The 20,664-nt window shown below is 44.5% G+C and overlaps 1 protein-coding gene across 3 annotated transcripts in view; it reads right to left on the bottom strand.

Annotated features, from left to right (window-relative positions):
* Positions 1-2,411: 2,411 nt before the first annotated feature.
* Positions 2,412-20,664, bottom strand: part of LOC149913310 (proteasome activator complex subunit 1-like) — a 28,631-nt gene continuing 10,378 nt past the window's right edge. For all 3 annotated transcript variants that reach the window (XM_090130084.1, XM_090130085.1, XM_090130082.1), the window contains 7 exons: positions 19,117-19,150; positions 15,446-15,543; positions 12,634-12,702; positions 11,293-11,360; positions 11,057-11,111; positions 9,259-9,345; positions 2,412-6,437 (listed from right to left, as the gene is read on the bottom strand). In XM_090130084.1, coding sequence (XP_089986210.1) covers positions 6,357-6,437; positions 9,259-9,345; positions 11,057-11,111; positions 11,293-11,360; positions 12,634-12,702; positions 15,446-15,543; positions 19,117-19,150 — 492 coding nt within the window. In that variant the 3' untranslated portion in view covers positions 2,412-6,356. The remainder of the gene's footprint in view (positions 6,438-9,258; positions 9,346-11,056; positions 11,112-11,292; positions 11,361-12,633; positions 12,703-15,445; positions 15,544-19,116; positions 19,151-20,664) is intronic.

The raw sequence follows: 20,664 nt of genomic DNA on the forward strand, positions 1-20,664 counted from the left end.
TTGGGTTAAAAATGCCCCACGATTTGGGGTGAAAAAATGACGATTTTGGTAAAAACGCTGCACTTGGGGTGAAAAAATCTCCCTTTTTTGACCACATCTCTTCAATTTTGGGTGAAAAACGTGGAATTTGGGACAATTTGGGGTTGAAATTGCTGAATTTGGGGTTGAGGCACTCGATTCTGGGTGAAAATCTCTCATTTTTGGGGCAAAACTGCACTCAATTTTGGGTTAAAATCCACTTCGTTCTGCAGTGGAAAATGCTCGATTTTGGGTCAGGAATAATGCTGAATTTTGAGGGAAAACGCCCAATTTTGGGTGGAAAATCCTCAATTTTAGGTCATGAAATCTGAATTTTTAGTTTTTAGTAGAAAATGCTCAGTTTGGGGGTCAAAATGCTCAATTTTGGGCTAAAAACGCCCCACAATTTGGGGTGAAAAAATGACGATTTTGGTAAAAACGCTGCACTCGGGGTGAGAAAATCTCACTTTTTTGACCACATCTCTTCAATTTTGGGTGAAAAACGTGGAATTTGGGACAATTTGGGGTCGTGAACACTCGATTCTGTGTGAAAAGCACTCAGTTTTGGGCAAAAAGCATCGGATTTTGGGTAAAAAACAACCGATTTTGAGTGGAAAAACACCGCTTGATTTCGGGCGGAGGCGACGACAATTTTGGGTGAAAAACATCAAATTTTGGGTGTGGGGTGCGAAATTCGGCTGAAAAACCAACAGTTTTGGGTGGGGATGTGATTGAGGGTGAGAAATGTGCAACTTTGGGTCGGAAAGCCCCAATTTTGGGTGGAGAAATGACAGTTTTGGGTCAGCTCTCTTATTTGGGGGTTTCGGCTCAGCCCATCGCTGAAACCACAGCTCTTTTTTACCCCAAAAAATGCAAATTTTGGGCAAATCTGCCGCATTCGACCGCATGGCACAGCTGCAAAACTTCACCACTGTGACAGACTCAGATTTCAGACCCGAATTTGACTTTTTTTCTCCCCATTTTGTGCCCAGAATCCCTCGATCTGCTCTGACTGAAAATGGTGATTTTTAGCAATGGTCTTTTTCACTGTTTCAGCACCAAAATTTGGGGTTTATTTCTCACTTTGCACCCCAAATCGTCTTTTCGATCTCAATCTGGAAACAAAAATATTATTTTCTAACAAAAACTACAATTTTCTGGCCCTAAAATGGCATTTTTTTTGGAGGAAGAATGATTTTGTGTGAGAAAATCGGTTTTTGGGCAAAGAAAACCCTCAGAAATTGCAGTTTTTGTGAACAGACTGGGAAGTTTTGAATCGAAAGAAGCACTGAATGGGAAAACATCAAAAGGAGAATCTTTAGACCAAAAATGTGCATTTTGAGACGGAAATTTGCCCAAAAATCCCCTTTTTCGCTCCCAAATCCCTCGATCCGCTGTGACTGAAAATGGTGATTTTTAGCAACGGTGTTTTTCACTGTTTTAGCACCAAAATTTGGGGCTTATTTCTCACTTTGGACCCCAAATTGTCTCTTTGATCTCAATCTGAAAATAGAAATGTTATTTTCTGACAAAAAATCCCATTTTCTGGCCCAAAATTGGTGTTTTTCAGAGGAAAATAGATTTTGTGTGAGAAAATCGGTTTTTGGGCAAAGAAAACCCTCAGAAATTGCAGTTTTTGTGAACAGAACAGAAAGTTCTGAATCGAAAGAAGAACTGAATGGGAAAACATCAGAAGAAGAATCTTTAGACCAAAAATGTGCATTTTGAGATGGAAATTTGCCCAAAAATCCCTTTTTTCGCTCTCAAATCCCTCGATCCGCTGTGACTGAAAATGGTGATTTTTAGCAACGGTGTTTTTCACTGTTTTAGCACCAAAATTTGGGGCTTATTTCTCACTTTGGACCCCAAATTGTGTCCTTGATCTCAATCTGAAAATAAAAATATTGTTTTCTAACATAAAATCCCATTTTCTGGCCCAAAATTGGTGTTTTTCAGATTTTGTGTGAGAAAATCAATTTTGGGGCAAAAAACGGCGATTTTGGGACTCAGAAAAGATCAACATTGATGGGAATTGAACAAAAAATTGCTATTTTCACCTCAAATTCTCCACTGTCACCAAAATCTCTATTTTGATGCTTTCCACCCCAAAACTCCACCCCCTCTGAACCGAAACTCGCCGTTTTTCGCTTTCCAGCCCAAAAAAAAAACCCATTTTTCGCCCCGTTTCGCTCTGCTGATTTCCCACCACCGCCCCCAAAAGTTCCGTTTTTTAACCCAAAACGAAACCGCGCTTCTCACCGATGGAAAAACCCCAAAAAGGGCCGAATTTGACCCAAAAATTCAACGCGGATCGTAGCGCCCCCCAGTGGTTAAATTTTGAATGACAGCAGCGTCATTTTTTGGGTGCAAAAACGACAGTTTTGGACAAAATGTGTCAAAATGATGTTTTTTTATTCAGAGGCTTCGAAAGCTGTGATTTTTTTGGGGGTGAAAAATGGGGAAAAAGTGAAAGTTGCGATTTTTGGTAATGGGGAATGCGATGATGGACCCAAAATTGGAGGTTTTTGGGGTTTTTTTTTGAGGCAAAATTGGGCAAAATCCAGAATTTTGATTTTGGGGATTTGGGGAGAAAATGAAAATTCACTTTTTTGTTAGTGGGAATGGGGGATGAAAACCCAAAATCCCACTTTTTTGGGTCAAAATGGGTCAAAATTGAAAGTTATCATTTTTGGAAATGGAAACACAGCGGTGGACCCAAATTTGGAGTTTTTTGGGTCAAAATTGGGCAAAATCCAAAATTCTGTTTTTGGGGAATTTGGGGGAAAGTGAAAGTTCACATTTTTGTCAATAGGAATGGGGGATGAAAACCCAAAATCCCACTTTTTTGGGTCAAAATGGCTCAAAATCAAAAATTGCTATTTTTGGAAATAGGAAGGGGATGATGGACCCAAAAATGGAGGTTTTTGGGTCAAAATTGGGCAAATCCAAAATTCTGATTTTGGGGATTTGGGGAGAAAATGAAAGTTCACTTTTTTGTTAATGGGAATGGGGGATGAAAACCCAAAATCCCACTTTTTTGGCTCAAAATGGGTCAAAATTGAAAGTTATCATTTTTGGAAATGGAAACACAACGGTGGACCCAAATTCGGAGTTTTTTGGGTCAAAATTGGGCAAAATCCAGAATTCTGATTTTGGGGATTTGGGGAGAAAATGAAAATTCACTTTTTTGTTAGTGGGAATGGGGGATGAAAACCCAAAATCCCACTTTTTTGGGTCAAAATGGGTCAAAATTGAAAGTTATCATTTTTGGAAATGGAAACACAGCGGTGGACCCAAATTTGGAGTTTTTTGGGTCAAAATTGGGCAAAATCCAAAATTCTGTTTTTGGGGAATTTGGGGGAAAGTGAAAGTTCACATTTTTGTCAATAGGAATGGGGGATGAAAACCCAAAATCCCACTTTTTTGGGTCAAAATGGCTCAAAATCAAAAATTGCTATTTTTGGAAATAGGAAGGGGATGATGGACCCAAAATTGGAGTTTTTTGGGTCAAAATTGGGCAAATTCCAAAATTCTGATTTTGGGAATTTGGGGAGAAAATGAAAGTTCACTTTTTTGTTAGTGGGAATGGGAGTGGAAAACCCAAAATCCCACTTTTTTTGGGTCAAAATGGGTCAAAATTGAAAGTTATCATTTTTGGAAATGGAAACACAACAATGGACCCAAAATTGGAGTTTTTTGGGTCAAAATTGGGCAAAATCCAGAATTCTGATTTTGGGGATTTGGGGAGAAAATGAAAATTCACTTTTTTGTTAGTGGGAATGGGGGATGAAAACCCAAAATCCCACTTTTTTGGGTCAAAATGGGTCAAAATTGAAAGTTATCATTTTTGGAAATGGAAACACAGCGGTGGACCCAAATTTGGAGTTTTTTGGGTCAAAATTGGGCAAAATCCAAAATTCTGTTTTTGGGGAATTTGGGGGAAAGTGAAAGTTCACATTTTTGTCAATAGGAATGGGGGATGAAAACCCAAAATCCCACTTTTTTGGGTCAAAATGGCTCAAAATCAAAAATTGCTATTTTTGGAAATAGGAAGGGGATGATGGACCCCAAATTGGAGTTTTTTGGGTCAAAATTGGGCAAATTCCAGAATTCTGATATTGGGAATTTGGGGAGAAAATGAAAATTCACTTTTTTGTTAGTGGGAATGGGGGATGAAAACCCAAAATCCCACTTTTTTGGGTCAAAATGGGTCAAAATTGAAAGTTATCATTTTTGGAAATGGAAACACAGCGGTGGACCCAAATTTGGAGTTTTTTGGGTCAAAATTGGGCAAATTCCAGAATTCTGATATTGGGAATTTGGGGAGAAAATGAAAGTTCACTTTTTTGGTAATAGGAATGGGGGATGAAAACCCAAAATCCCACTTTTTTGGGTCAAAATGGCTCAAAATCAAAAATCGCTATTTTTGGAAATAGGAAGGGGATGATGGACCCAAAAATGGAGGTTTTTGAGGCAAAATTGGGCAAATTCCGAAATTCTGATTTGGGGGATATGGGGAGAAAATGAAAGTTCACTTTTTTGTTAATGGGAATGGGGGATAAAAACCCAAAATCCCACTTTTTTAGGGTCAAAATGGGTCAAAATTGAAAGTTATCATTTTTGGAAATGGAAACACAACAGTGGACCCAAAATTGGAGTTTTTTGGGTCAAAATTGGGCAAATTCCAGAATTCTGATTTTGGGGATTTGGGGAGAAAATGAAAGTTCACATTTTTGTCAATGGGAATGGGAGTGGAAAACCCAAAATCCCACTTTTTTGACTCAAAATGGCCCAAAATCAAAAATCGCTATTTTTGGAAATAGGAAGGGGATGATGGACCCAAAAATGGAGTTTTTTGGGTCAAAATTGGGCAAATTCCGAAATTCTGATTTGGGGGATATGGGGAGAAAATGAAAGTTCACATTTTTGTTAGTGGGAATGGGGGATGAAAACCCAAAATCCCACTTTTTTGGCTCAAAATGGGTCAAAATTGAAAGTTATCATTTTTGGAAATGGAAACACAACGGCGGACCCAAAATTGGAGTTTTTTGGGTCAAAATTGGGCAAATTTCAGAATTTTGATACTGGGAATTTGGGGAGAAAATGAAAATTCACTTTTTTGTTAGTGGGAATGGGGGGTGAAAACCCAAAATCCCACTTTTTTGGGTCAAAATGGGTCAAATTTGAAAGTTATCATTTTTGGAAATAGAAACACAGTGGTGGACCCAAAATTGGAGTTTTTTGGGTCAAAATTGGGCAAATTCCAAAATTCTGATTTTGGGAATTTGGGGAGAAAATGAAAGTTCACTTTTTTGTTAGTGGGAATGGGAGTGGAAAACCCAAAATCCCACTTTTTTTGGGTCAAAATGGGTCAAAATTGAAAGTTATCATTTTTGGAAATGGAAACACAACAATGGACCCAAAATTGGAGTTTTTTGGGTCAAAATTGGGCAAAATCCAGAATTCTGATATTGGGGATATGGGGAGAAGATGAAAGTTCACTTTTTTGTTAGTGGGAATGGGGGGTGAAAACCCAAAATCCCACTTTTTTTGGGTCAAAATGGGTCAAAATTGAAAGTTATCATTTTTGGAAATGGAAACACAACGGTGGACCCAAATTTGGAGTTTTTTGGGTCAAAATTGGGCAAAATCCAGAATTCTGATTTTGGGAATTTGGGGAGAAGATGAAAGTTCACTTTTTTGTTAGTGGGAATGGGGGGTGAAAACCCAAAATCCCACTTTTTTTGGGTCAAAATGGGTCAAAATTGAAAGTTATCATTTTTGGAAATGGAAACACAACGGTGGACCCAAATTTGGAGTTTTTTGGGTCAAAATTGGGCAAAATCCAGAATTCTGATTTTGGGAATTTGGGGAGAAGATGAAAGTTCACTTTTTTGTTAGTGGGAATGGGGGGTGAAAACCCAAAATCCCACTTTTTTTGGGTCAAAATGGGTCAAAATTGAAAGTTATCATTTTTGGAAATGGAAACACAACGGTGGACCCAAATTTGGAGTTTTTTGGGTCAAAATTGGGCAAAATCCAAAATTCTGTTTTTGGGGAATTTGGGGAGGAAATGAAAGTTCACATTTTTGTTAATGGGAATGGGGGATGAAAACCCAAAATCCCACTTTTTTGACTCAAAATGGCTCAACATCAAAAATCGCAATTTTTCGCACTTCCCCAGCCCAAAATCGCAATTTTTTGGTTTATTGGACCAAAAAAAAAACCCAAAAATGGACATTTTTGAGTCGGGGGGGGGAGGGGGGAGGGGAGGGGAGGGACAGGTGGGGGAGGGGGTGGAAATTTTGGGGTGAAAAAAGGAGATTTTGGGGTCGTTTTCAGAAGATGATGGATTTGGGTTCGCCGCGGGGTTTCTGCAGTTTGTCCAAATTCTTCCGCACTGCGTCCAATAGCACGGCCTGCGGGGGGTCACGTGACAGGTCAAAGGTCACGCGGGGTCACCCGGGGTCAAAGGTCAGGCAGGGGGTCGTCAGGGGTCAAAGGTCACCCGGGGGTATGAGGTCACCTATGGGTGACGGTGTGATTATGGGAAGATGGAATGGAGGCATCGAAAGGTCACTGGGGGGTCAAAGGTCACCATGGGTTCACGCGGGGTCAGGGGTCACACAGAGGTCAGAGGTCAACCGGGGGTCAGAGGTCATCTGGGGTCAGAGGTCACACAGGTGGGGGTCATAATAAGATAATGTGGGGTCACTGCGGGGTCGCCAAAGGGTCACTGTGGGGTCAAAGGTCGCCGAAGGTCACCCGGGGTCAAAGGTCAGGCAGGGGGTCGTCAGGGGTCAAAGGTCACCCCGGGGTATGAGGTGACTGATTGGTGTGGTTATGGGAAGATGGAGTGAAGGCATTGAAAGGTCATCTGGGGGTCAAAGGTCACCATGGGGTCACACGGGGTCACACAGAGGTCAGAGGTCACAAAAAGGTCAGAGGTCACACAGGAGTCAGAGGTCATTTGGGGAAGGGGGTCATAAGAAGACAAAGTGGGGTCACTGAGGGGTCATCCAAGGGTCACAGTGGGGTCAAAGGTCGCCAAATGTCACCCGGGGTCAAAGGTCAGACAGGGAGTCGTCAGGGGTCAAAGGTCACCCGGGGGTATGAGGTCACCTATGGGTGACGGTGTGATTATGGGAAGATGAAATGGAGGCATCGAAAGGTCACTGGGGAGTCAAAGGTCACCATGGGGTCACGCGGGGTCAGGGGTCACACAGAGGTCAGAGGTCAACCGGGGGTCAGAGGTCACACGGGAGTCAGAGGTCATCTGGGGAAGGGGGTCATAAGAAAACAATGTGGGGTCACTGAGGGGTCACCAAAGGGTCACGGTGGGGTCAAAGGTCGCCAAAGGTCACCCGGGGTCAAAGGTCAGGCAGGGGGTCGTCAGGGGTCAAAGGTCACCCGGGGGTCTGAGGTGACTGATAGGTGTGGTTATGGGAAGGTGGGGTGGAGGCATCGAAAGGTCACTGGGGGGTCAAAGGTCAGCCTGGGGTGATGCGGGGTCAGGGGTCACACAGAGGGCAGAGGTCAGAGGTCAACCGGGGGGCAGCGGTTACACAGGGATCAGAGGTCAGCTGGGGGTCAAAGGTCACACAGGTGTGAGCATCAGGGGTCAAAGGTCACGCTGAGGTAAGAGGTCACCAATGGGGCGGATCTATGGGGCAGAGCTATGGGGCAGGGCAGGGATCTATGGGGCAGATCTATAGGGTGGATCTATGGGGCAGAACAAGGATCTATGGGGCAGAATAGGGATCTATGGGGCAGAACAAGGATCTATGGGGCAGAATAGGGATCTATGGGGCAGATCTATGGGAGATCTATGGGGCAGATCTATGGGGCAGATCTATGCGAGATCTATAGGGCGGATCTATGGGGTGGACCTATGGGAGATGTATGGGGCCGATCTATAGGGCAGATCTATGGGGTGGATCTATGGGGCAGAACAAGGATCTATGGGGAAGGACAGGGATCTATGGGGCAGATCTATGGGGAAGGAAAGGGATCTATGGGAGATCTATGGGGCAGAACAGGGATCTATGGGGCAGGACAGGGATCTATGGGGCAGGACAGGGATCTATGGGGCAGGACAGGGATCTATGGGGCCAATCTATGGGGCGGATCTATGGGGCTGATCTACGGGAGATCTATGGGGCAGGACAGGGATCTATGGGGCGGATCTATGGGAGATCTATGGGGTGGAACAAGGATCTATGGGAGATCTATGGGGCGGAACAGGGATCTATGGGGCGGATCTATGGGGCGGATCTAAGGGGCAGGAAAGGGATTTATGGGGCCAATCTATGGGGTGGATCTATGGGGCTGATCTATGGGAGATCTATGGGGTGGAACAGGGATCTATGGGGCAGATCTATGGGGCAGGGCAGGGATCTATGGGGGGATCTATGGGGCTGATCTATGGGAGATCTATGGGAGATCTATGGGGCGGAACAGGGATCTATGGGGCAGAACAAGGATCTATGGGGCAGATCTATGGGGCAGGAAAGGGATCTATGGGAGATCTATGGGGCAGGAAAGGGATCTATGGGGCAGGACAGGGATCTATGGAGCCAATCTATGGGTCGGATCTATGGGGCTGATCTATGGCAGATCTATGGGGCAGGACAGGGATCTATGGGGCGGATCTATGGGAGATCTATGGGGCGGAACAGGGATCTATGGGGCAGGACAGGGATCTATGGGGTGGATCTATGGGGCGGATCTATGGGGCAGAACAAGGATCTATGGGGCCGATCTATAAGAGATCTATGGGGCCGATCTATGGGGCAGGAAAGGGATCTATGGGGGATCTATGGGAGATCTATGGGGCAGAAGAAGGATCTATGGGGCGGATCTATGGGGCAGAAGAAGGATCTATGGGGCAGATCTATGGGGCGGATCTATGGGGCGGACCTATGGAAGACCTATGGAACCGATCAATGGGGGCAGGAAAGGGATCTATGGGGCAGATCTATGGGAGATCTATGGGGCGGAACAGGGATCTATGGGGCAGGACAGGGATCTACGGGGTGGATCTATGGGGCGGATCTATGGGGCGGATCTATGGGGCGGACCTATGGGGCGGACCTATGGGAGATCTATGGGGCTGATCTATGGGGGCAGGAAAGGGATCTATGGGAGATCTATGGGGCGGAACAGGGATCTATGGGGCAGGACAGGGATCTATGGGGCGGATCTATGGGGCGGATCTATGGGGCAGAGCCCCACACTCACGTAGGTGTCCCTGAGCTGCAGCAGGGCCAGGCGGGAGGCGCTCAGCTCCGAAACGTCCAGCAGGTGAACGGCGGCGCGGTAATCCTCCTGCCCCACACACACTGCCCCATAAGTGACCCGCGGGGACACATAGCGACCCCATAGGGACCCATAGAGACCCATAGAACCCATAGGGACCCATAGGGACCCATAGAACCCATAGAGACCCATAGGGACCCATAGGGACCCATAGAACCCATAGGGACCCATAGGGACCCATAGATCCCATAAAGACCCCATAGGGACCCATAGAAACCCATAGAGACCCATAGGGACCCATAGGGACCCCATAGAGACCCACAGAACCCATAGGGACCCATAGGGACCCTATAGACCCCATAAAACCCCATAGAGACCCATAGCGACCCATAGAACCCATAGAGAACCATAGGGAACCATAGAGACCCATAGATCCCATAGAGACCCCATAAAGACCCATAGGGACCCATAGGGACCCACAGAACCCATAGGGACCCATAGGGACCCATAGAGACCCCATAGAGACCCCATAAAGACCCCATAGAGACCCATAGATCCCATAGAGACCCATAGAGACCCCATAGACCCCATAGGGACCCATAGAGACCCATAGAGACCCCATAGAGACCCCATAAAGACCCATAGGGACCCATAGGGACCCATGGAGACCCATAAAACCCCATAGAGACCCATAAAACCCCATAGAGACCCCATAGACCCCATAAAGACCCCATAGAGACCCATAGAGACCCCATAAAAACCCATAGAGACCCATAGGGACCCCATAGAGACCCCATAGAACCCATAGGGACCCCATAGACCCCATAAAGACCCATAGAGACCCCATAGACCCCATAAAGACCCCATAGAGACCCACAGGGACCCCATAGATCCTATAAAGACACATAGGGACCCATAGAGACCCCATAGACCCCATAAAGACCCATAGAACCCATAGGGACCCCATAGAGATCCATAGACCCCATAAAGACCCCATAGACCCCATAAAGACCCCATAGAGACCCATAGACCCCATAGGGACCCCATAGAACCCATAGGGACCCAAAGAGACCCATAGGGACCCATTGGGACCCCACAGACCCCATAGAGACCCATAGACCCCATAAAGACCCACAGGGACCCCATAGAGACCCCACAGACCCCATAGAGACCCATAGGGTCCTATAAGGACCCATAGGGACCCCATAAAACCCCATAAAGACCCATAGGGACCCATAGAGACCCCATAGACCCCATAAGGACACATAGAGACCCATAGGGACCCCATAGAGACCCCACAGACCCCATAAAAACCCCACAGAAAAAAAAAACATAGAGAAAAACCCCATAAAAGAACCCACAAAGCCCCACAAAACCCCCATTAAACCCCACTAAAACCCCATAAAAACCCCACAGACCCCATAGAGACCCCAGAAACCCCATAAAACCCCCAGAAACCCCATGAACCCCATAAAAACCCCACAAAACCCCACTAAAACCCCATAAAAACCCCATAAAAACCCCACAGACCCCATAAAGACCCCATAAAAGCCCCATAAACCCCACAAAAAACCCATAAAAATCCCACAAAAACCCCACAAAAACCCCACAAAAACCCCATTAAACCGCACAAAAACCCCACAAAAACCCCACAAAAACCCCACAAACCCCATAAAAACCCCACAGACCCCACAAAAAACCCCCATAAAAAAAAACCCACAAAAAAAAACCCCATAAAAAACCCCATAAGAAAAGAAAAACCCCAAATTCCCCCCCTCACCACGTGGGGATTTTTCACAGCTTTGGCCACGGCGTCTCCGCGATCCAATAGATACCTGCGGAACGGGTCACGTGAGCCCTGCGAGCCTTCCTATTGGTCGCTTTCACTTCCGGGTTCGTTTCAATGGGGGTTTTTTTGGTTTCGCTTTCGAATTCGATTTTAGGATTTTTTTCACCCGATTTTGGGGTTTTTTGAGCCGATTTTGGGGTTTTTTGAGCCAAAAAAACGGTTCTTACTTTGGGATGCGGGTCTGAAGGGCCTCCAGTTGGGTTTGGGAGGAGGACAGAAGTTCCAGAACTTTCTCCTGTGTTTGGGAAAGGCGGGGATTTTGGGGTGAAAAATGGGGATTTTGGGGTTTTTGGGGGGGAAATGGGGATTTTGGGGTTTTTGTGGGGGGAAATGGGGATTTTGGGGTGAAAAATGGGGATTTTGGGGGTTTTGGGGTGAAAAATGGGGATTATGGGGTCTTTTGGGGGGAAAAAATTGGATTTTGGGGTGAGAAAGGGGGATTTGGGGGTCTTTGGGGGGGAAATGGGGATTTTTGGGGTGAAAATGGGGATTTTGGGGGTTTTGGGGTGAAAAATGGGGATTTTGGGGTTTTTTGGGGTGAAAAATGGGGATTTTGGGGTTTCTGGGGAATTTGGGGGTGAAAAATGGGGATTTTGGGGTTTTGAGGGGGGAAAGAATTGGATTTGGGGGTGAAAAAAGGGGATTTGGGGGTTTTTTGGGAGGAAATGGGGATTTTGGGGGTGAAATTTGGGGGATTTTGGGGTGAAAAAGGGGGATTTTGGGGGTTTTGGGGTGAAAAATGGGGATTTTGGGGATTTTGGGGTGAAAAGGGGGGATTTTGGTGGTGGAAATTGGGATTTTCGGGGGGGGTGGGGGAAAGAATTGGATTTTGGGGTGAAAAAGGGGGATTTTGGGGTTTTGGGGTGAAAAATGGGGATTTTGGGGTGAAAAAGGAGCATTTGGGGTTTTTTTGGGGGGGGGAAATGGGGATTTTGGGGGTGAAAAATGGGGATTTGGGGGATTTGGGGGGGAAAATGGCGATTTTGGGGTTTTGGGGGTGGAAATTGGGATTTTGGAGGGGGGCGGGGGGAAATAATTGGATTTTTGGGTGAAAAAGGGGGATTTTGGGGTTTTGGGGGGAAAAAGGTGAATTTTGGGGGTTTTGGGGGTGAAAAATGGGGATTTTGGGGTTTTGGGGGGGGGGAATGGGGATTTTTGGGGTGAAAAATGGGGATTTGGGGTTTTTTTTGGGGGGGAAATGGGGATTTTGGGGGTGAAAAATGGGGATTTGGGGTTTTTTGGGGGTGAAAATTGGGGATTTTGGGGTTTTTGTGGGGGGAAATGGGGATTTGGGGTTTTGTGGGGGGGATTTGGGGTGAAAAATGGGGATTTGGGGGTTTTTTGGGGGGAAATGGGGATTTGGGGTGGTTTTTTGGGGTGAAAAATGGGGATTTTGGGGTTAAAACGGGGGATTTTGGGGGCCAAAAGTGGGGATTTGGGGGTGAAAATAGCGATTTTTGGAGAGGGAGAATTTTGGGGTGAAAAAGGAGGATTTTGGGTTCGCTCACCTGCACCGCCACCCCAAAATTGTCCCCATCCTCAATGCGGGGCACCTGCAGCTTCAGCCACAGCTCCACCTGACCCAAAAACGCCACAATTCAGCCCAAAAAGGAGCCCAGCATTTTTTCCCATTTTGCCCCAGTTTTTATCCGGTTTTTCACCAATTTTTCGCAATTTTTATCAATTTTTCCCCATTTTTTTCCTGTTTTTTATCCATTTTTTACCCATTTTACCCCCATTTTTCCGTTGTTTTCCAATTTTTCCCCATTTTTTACCAATTTTTTCCCCTTTTTTACCAATTTTTACCCATTTTTCCCCTTTTTTACCGATTTTTACCCATTTTTCCCCATTTTTATCAATTTTTCCCCATTTTTTTCCTGTTTTTTATCCATTTTTTACCCATTTCTTCCCCATTTTTCCGTTGTTTTCCAATTTTTCCCCTTTTTTTTACCATTTTTTTCCCCTTTTTTACCAATTTTTACCCATTTTTCCCCTTTTTTACTGATTTTTACCCACTTTTCCCTTTTTTATCCATTTTTCCCATTTTCCCCGTTTTTTATTCATTTTTTACTCATTTTTTACCCTGTTTTCCAATTTTCTACAATTTTTCCCCATTTTTTCCCATTTTTTTCCCATTTTTTACACATTTTTCCCATTTTTACCCAGTTTTCCCTTTTTTTTAATCCATTTTTCCTGTTTTTTACCCATTTTTAATCCATTTTTTACCCATTTTTTACCCTGTTTTCCAATTTTCTACATTTTTTCCCCTTTTTTACCAATTTTTACCCATTTTTTCCCATTTTTTTCCATTTTTTACCCATTTTTCCCATTTTTACCCATTTTTCCCCTTTTTACCCATTTTTCCTGTTTTTTACCCATTTTAAATCCATTTTTTACCCATTTTTTTACCCTGTTTTCCAATTTTCTACAATTTTTCCCCATTTTTTACCCATTTTTAGCCATTTTTCCCATTTTTTTCCCGTTTTTTACCCATTTTCCCCATTTTTATCCATTTTTTTCCCATTTTTATCCATTTTTTTCCCATTTTTATCCATTTTTACCCCATTTTTACCAATTTTTTACCCTCTTTTCCCATTTTTTACCCATTTTTCCCATTTTTACCCATTTTCCCCCATTTTCCCCATTTTTACCCATTTTTTCCCATTTTTCACCCATTTTTAATCCATTTTTTACCCATTTTTTACCCATTTTTTCCCATTTTTTCCCATTTTACCCCATTTTTACCCATTTTTTACCCTTTTTTCCCATTTTTTTACCAATTTTTCCCCATTTTTTACCAAATTTCCCCCATTTTTACCCATTTTTTCCCATTTTTTACCCATTTTTTTCCCATTTTTTCCCATTTTACCCCATTTTTACCCATTTTTTACCCTTTTTTCCCATTTTTTACCAATTTTTTCCACTTTTTTACCAAATTTCCCCCATTTTTACCCATTTTTTCCCATTTTTTACCCATTTTTTTCCCATTTTTTCCCATTTTACCCCATTTTTACCCATTTTTTACCCTTTTTTCCCATTTTTTACCAATTTTTTCCACTTTTTTACCAAATTTCCCCCATTTTTACTTATTTTTACCCATTTTTTACCCATTTTTTTCCCATTTTTACCCCTTTTTTTACCCTTTTTTTTCCATTTTTTATCCACTTTTTCCCATTTTTATGGAATTTTTACCCCATTTTTACCCATTTTTTCCCCTTTTTTCCCCCTTTTTCCCATTTTTATCCATTTTTCCCATTTTTATCCATTTTTTAACCATTTTTTACCCTTTTTTTCGTTTTTTTTCCCCATTTTTTCCCATTTTACCCCATTTTTACCCATTTTTTCCCATTTTTTCCCCATTTTTTCCCATTTTTTCCCCATTTTTACCCATTTTTACCCATATTTTATCCATTTTTCCCCATTTTTTTTCATATTTTTTCCCCATTTTTCCCCATTTTTTCACATTTTAACCCATTTTTACCCATTTTTACCCATTTTTTCCCATTTTTTATGCATTTTTACCCATTTTACCCCATTTTTACCCATTTTTTACCCTTTTTTCCCATTTTTACCCATTTTTTCCCCTTTTTTATCCATTCTTTCCTATTTTAAATCAATTTTTTACCCCATTTTTACCCATTTTTTACCCTTTTTTCCCATTTTTTTACCAATTTTTTCCACTTTTTTACCAAATTTCCCCCATTTTTACCCATTTTTACCCCTTTTTTACCCATTTTTTATCCATTTTTCCCCATTTTTCCCCATTTTTTTCCCATTTTTTACCAAATTTTCCCCATTTTTTCCCATTTTTACCCATTTTTTCCCCATTTTTCCCCATTTTTTCCAATTTTAACCCATTTTTCCCCATTTTTACCCATTTTTTCCCATTTTTTATGCATTTTTACCCATTTTACCCCATTTTTACCCATTTTTTACCCTTTTTTCCCATTTTTTACCCATTTTTTCCCCTTTTTTACCAAATTTTCCCCAATTTTTCCCCATTTTTACTCATTTTTCCTGTTTTTTCCCCATTTTTTCCCATTTTTTCCCCATTTTTTCCCATTTTTACCCATTTTTTATCCATTTTTCCCCATTTTTTGCCCATTTTTTCCCCATTTTCCCCCATTTTTTACCGAATTTCCCCCATTTTTCCCCATTTTTCCCCATTTTCCCCCATTTTTTACCAAATTTCCCCCATTTTCCCCCATTTTCCCCACAAGCCCCGCCCCCTTCCCCAAAACCACGCCCACTCCTTAAGCCCCGCCCCTTTCCCCAGACCACGCCCCCTCCCCCCACTCCTCACCCTTAAGCCCCGCCCACCTGCGCCAGGTGGCCCCGCCCCTCAGCCAGCAGTGGGCGGAGCTTCTCCAGCAGATCCAATAGGGAGCGGTGGGGCGGGATGGGGGGGCAGGGCGGGGCTGGGAAAAAGGGGAGGGGCTTTTGTGGGTCACGTGACGCGCGGGGGGGGCACACAGGGACCCCATAAAACCCCATAGGGACACATAGGGACCCATAGAGACCCATAGAGACCCCATAGACCCCATAAAGACACATAGGGACCCATAGAGACCCCATAAAACCCCATAAAACCCCATAGGGACCCATAGGGACCCATAGGGACCCCATAAAACCCCATAGAGACACATAAGAACCCATAGGAACCCCATAAAACCCCATAGAGACCCATAGGGACACATAGGAACCCCATAAAACCCCATAGAGACACATAAGAACCCAAAGGAACCCCATAAAACCCCATAGGGACCCATAAGAACCCATAGGAACCCCATAGGGACCCCATAGGGACCCATAGGGACCCATAGGGACCCCATAAAACCCCATAGACACCCATAGGGACCCATAGGAACCCCATAAAACCCCATAGGGACCCATAGGGGGTCATAGGGACCCCATAAAACCCTATAGGGACCCATAGGGACCCCATAAAACCCCATAGAGACCCATAGGGACCCATAAGAACCCAAAGGAACCCCATAAAACCCCATAGGGACCCATAAGAACCCATAGGAACCCCATAAAACCCCATAGGGACCCATAGGGACCCATAGGGACCCCATAAAACCCCATAGACACCCATAGGGACCCATAGGAACCCCATAAAACCCCATAGGGACCCATAGGGACCCCATAGAGACACATAGGGACCCATAGGGACCCATAGGAACCCCATAAAACCCCATAGGGACCCATAGAGACCCATGGGGACCCATAGAGACCCATAAAGACCCATAGAGACCCCATAGACCCCATAAAGACCCCATAAAACCCCATAGAGACCCATAGGGACCCATAGAGACCCACAGAGACCCATAGATCCCATAAAACCCCATAAAACCCCATAGAACCCCACAGAACCCCACAGAACCCCATAGAGACCCATAGAGACCCATAGAGACCCATAAATCCCATAAAACCCCATAAAACCCCATAGAACCCCATAGAACCCCACAGAACCCCATAGAGACCCATAGAGACCCGTAGATCCCATAAAACCCCATAAAACCCCATAAAACCCCACAGAACCCCACAGAACCCCACAGAACCCCATAGAGACCCATAGAGACCCGTAGATCCCATAAAATCCCATAAAAACCCCATAAAACCCCATAAAAACCCCATAAAACCCCATAGAACCCCACAGAACCCCATAGAGACCCATAGATCCCATAAAACCCCATAAAACCCCATAAAACCCTATAAAACCCCACAGAACCCCATAGAGACCCATAGGGACCCGTAGATCCCATAAAACCCCATAAAACCCCATAAAACCCCATAAAACCCCACAAAACCGCATAGAACACCACAAAACCCCATAAAATCCCATAAAACCCTACAAAACCCCTTAAAACCCCATAAAACCCCTTAAAACCCCACAAAACCCCACGAAACACCATAGAACCCCATAGAACCGCACAAAAACCCCACAAAAACCCATAAAATCCCATAAAACCCCACAAAACCCCATAAAACCCCACAAAACACCATAGAACCCCATAGAACCCCACAAAACCCCACAAAACCCCATAAAATCCCATAAAACCCCACAAAACCCCTTAAAACCCCATAAAACCCTACAAAACCCCACAAAACCCCTTAAAACCCCATAAAACCCTACAAAACCCCACAAAACCCCTTAAAACCCCATAAAACCCCACAAAACCCCACAAAACCCCACAAAATCCAATAAAACCCCACAAAACCCCACAAAATCCCATAAAACCCCACAAAACCCCACAAAACCCCACAAAACACCATAGAACCCCATAGAACCCCACAAAACCCCACAAAACCCCATAAAATCCCATAAAACCCCACAAAACCCCTTAAAACCCCATAAAACCCTACAAAACCCCTTAAAACCCCATAAAACCCCATAAAACCCCACAAAACCCCACAAAACCCCACAAAATCCAATAAAACCCCACAAAACCCCAAAAAATCCCATAAAACCCCACAAAACCCCTTAAAACCCCTTAAAACCCCATAAAACCCCATAAAACCCCACAAAACCCCACAAAACCCCACAAAATCCAATAAAACCCCACAAAACCCCACAAAATCCCATAAAACCCCACAAAACCCCACAAAACCCCATAAAACCCCACAAAACACCATAGAACCCCATAGAACCCCACAAAACCCCACAAAACCCCATAAAATCCCATAAAACCCCACAAAACCCCTTAAAACCCAATAAAACCCCACAAAACCCCATAGAACTCCACAAAACCCCATAAAATCCCATAAAATCCCATAAAACCCCACAAAACCCCTTAAAACCCCATAAAACCCCTTAAAACCCCACAAAACCCCACACAACACCATAGAACCCCATAGAACCCCACAAAAACCCCACAAAACCCCATGAAATCCCATAAAACCCCACAAAACCCCATAAAACCCCACAAAACACCATAGAACCCCATAGAACCCCACAAAACCCCACAAAACCCCATAAAACCCTACAAAACCCCACAAAACCCCTTAAAACCCCATAAAACCCTACAAAACCCCACAAAACCCCTTAAAACCCCATAAAACCCTACAAAACCCCTTAAAACCCCATAAAACCCCACAAAACCCCACAAAATCCAATAAAACCCCACAAAACCCCACAAAATCCCATAAAACCCCACAAAACCCCTTAAAACCCCATAAAACCCTACAAAACCCCTTAAAACCCCATAAAACCCCACAAAACCCCACAAAATCCCATAAAACCCCACAAAACCCCATAAAACCCCACAAAACCCCATAGAAGTCCACAAAACCCCATAAAATCCCATAAAATCCCATAAAATCGCATAAAACCCCACAAAACCCCTTAAAACCCCATAAAACCCCACAAAACCCCATAGAAGTCCACAAAACCCCATAAAATCCCATAAAATCCCATAAAATCCCATAAAACCCCACAAAACCCCTTAAAACCCCATAAAACCCCACAAAACCCCATAGAACTCCACAAAACCCCATAAAATCCCATAAAATCCCATAAAACCCCACAAAACCCCTTAAAACCCCATAAAACCCCTTAAAACCCCACAAAACCCCACAAAACACCATAGAACCCCATAGAACCCCACAAAAACCCCACAAAACCCCATAAAACCCCACAAAACACCATAGAACCCCATAGAACCCCACAAAACCCCACAAAACCCCACAAAATCCCATAAAACCCCACAAAACCCCTTAAAACCCCATAAAACCCTACAAAACCCCACAAAACCCCTTAAAACCCCATAAAATCCCATAAAACCCCATAAAACCCCACAAAACCCTACAAAACCCCACAAAACCCCATAAAACCCCACAAAACCCCACAAAATCCCATAAAACCCCACAAAACCCCACAAAACCCCATAAAACCCCACAAAACCCCACAAAATCCCATAAAACCCCACAAAACCCCACAAAAACCCCACAAAACCCCATAAAAACCCCATAAATTCCCCCTTCCTCACCCTCCTCCTCCTCGTCCTTCCCCTTTTTCTTCTTCTGTGGGGCGCAAAGGGAACATTTAGGGTTTTTTTGTGGGGGCGGGGGGTCCTGACCCCAAATGTGGGGGTCCTGACCCTAAATAAGGGGGTTCTGATCCTAAATATGGGATCCTGACCCTAAATATGGGAACCCTGACCCTAAATGTGGGATCCCGACCCTAAATATGGGATCCTGACCCCAAATATGGGAACCCTGACCCTAAATGTGGGATCCCGACCCTAAATATGGGATCCTGACCCCAAATATGGGAACCCTGACCCTAAATGTGGGATCCCGACCCTAAATATGGGATCCTGACCCCAAATATGGGAACCCTGACCCTAAATGTGGGATCCCGACCCTAAATATGGGATCCTGACCCCAAATATGGGAACCCTGACCCTAAATGTGGGATCCCGACCCTAAATATGGGATCCTGACCCCAAATATGGGATCCTGGCCCTAAATATGGGATCCTGACCCTAAATATGGGATCCCGACCCTAAATATGGGATCCTGACCCCAAATATGGGATCCTGGCCCTAAATATGGGATCCAGACCCCAAATATGGGATTCTGACCCTAAATATGGGATCCTGACCCTAAATATGGGATGCCTGACCCTAAATATGGGGGTCCTGACCCTAAATATGGGGTTCTGATCCTAAATATGGGATCCTGACCCTAAATATGGGAACCCTGACCCTAAATGTGGGATCCCGACCCTAAATATGGGATCCTGGCCCTAAATATGGGATCCTGACCCTAAATATGGGATCCTGACCCTAAATGTGGGATCCTGACCCCAAATATGGGATCCTGGCCCTAAATATGGGATCCAGACCCCAAATATGGGATCCTGGCCCCAAATATGGGATCCAGACCCTAAATATGGGATCCTGACCCTAAATATGGGACCCTGACCCTAAATGTGGGATCCCGACCCTAAATATGGGATCCTGACCCCAAATATGGGATCCTGGCCCTAAATATGGGATCCAGACCCCAAATATGGGATTCTGACCCTAAATATGGGATCCTGACCCTAAATATGGGATGCCTGACCCTAAATATGGGGGTCCTGACCCTAAATATGGGGTTCTGATCCTAAATATGGGATCCTGACCCTAAATATGGGAACCCTGACCCTAAATGTGGGATCCCGACCCTAAATATGGGATCCTGGCCCTAAATATGGGATCCTGACCCTAAATATGGGATCCTGACCCTAAATGTGGGATCCTGACCCCAAATATGGGATCCTGGCCCTAAATATGGGATCCTGACCCTAAATATGGGATCCTGACCCTAAATGTGGGATCCTGACCCCAAATATGGGATCCTGGCCCTAAATATGGGATCCAGACCCCAAATATGGGATCCTGGCCCCAAATATGGGATCCAGACCCTAAATATGGGATCCTGACCCTAAATATGGGACCCTGACCCTAAATGTGGGATCCCGACCCTAAATATGGGATCCCGACCCTAAATATGGGATCCTGACCCCAAATATGGGATCCTGGCCCTAA

The sequence above is a fragment of the Phasianus colchicus genome, chromosome 39 (genome assembly GCF_987193195.1).
Source record: "Phasianus colchicus chromosome 39, bPhaCol1.hap1.1, whole genome shotgun sequence".
Taxonomy (NCBI): Eukaryota; Metazoa; Chordata; class Aves; order Galliformes; family Phasianidae; genus Phasianus; species Phasianus colchicus.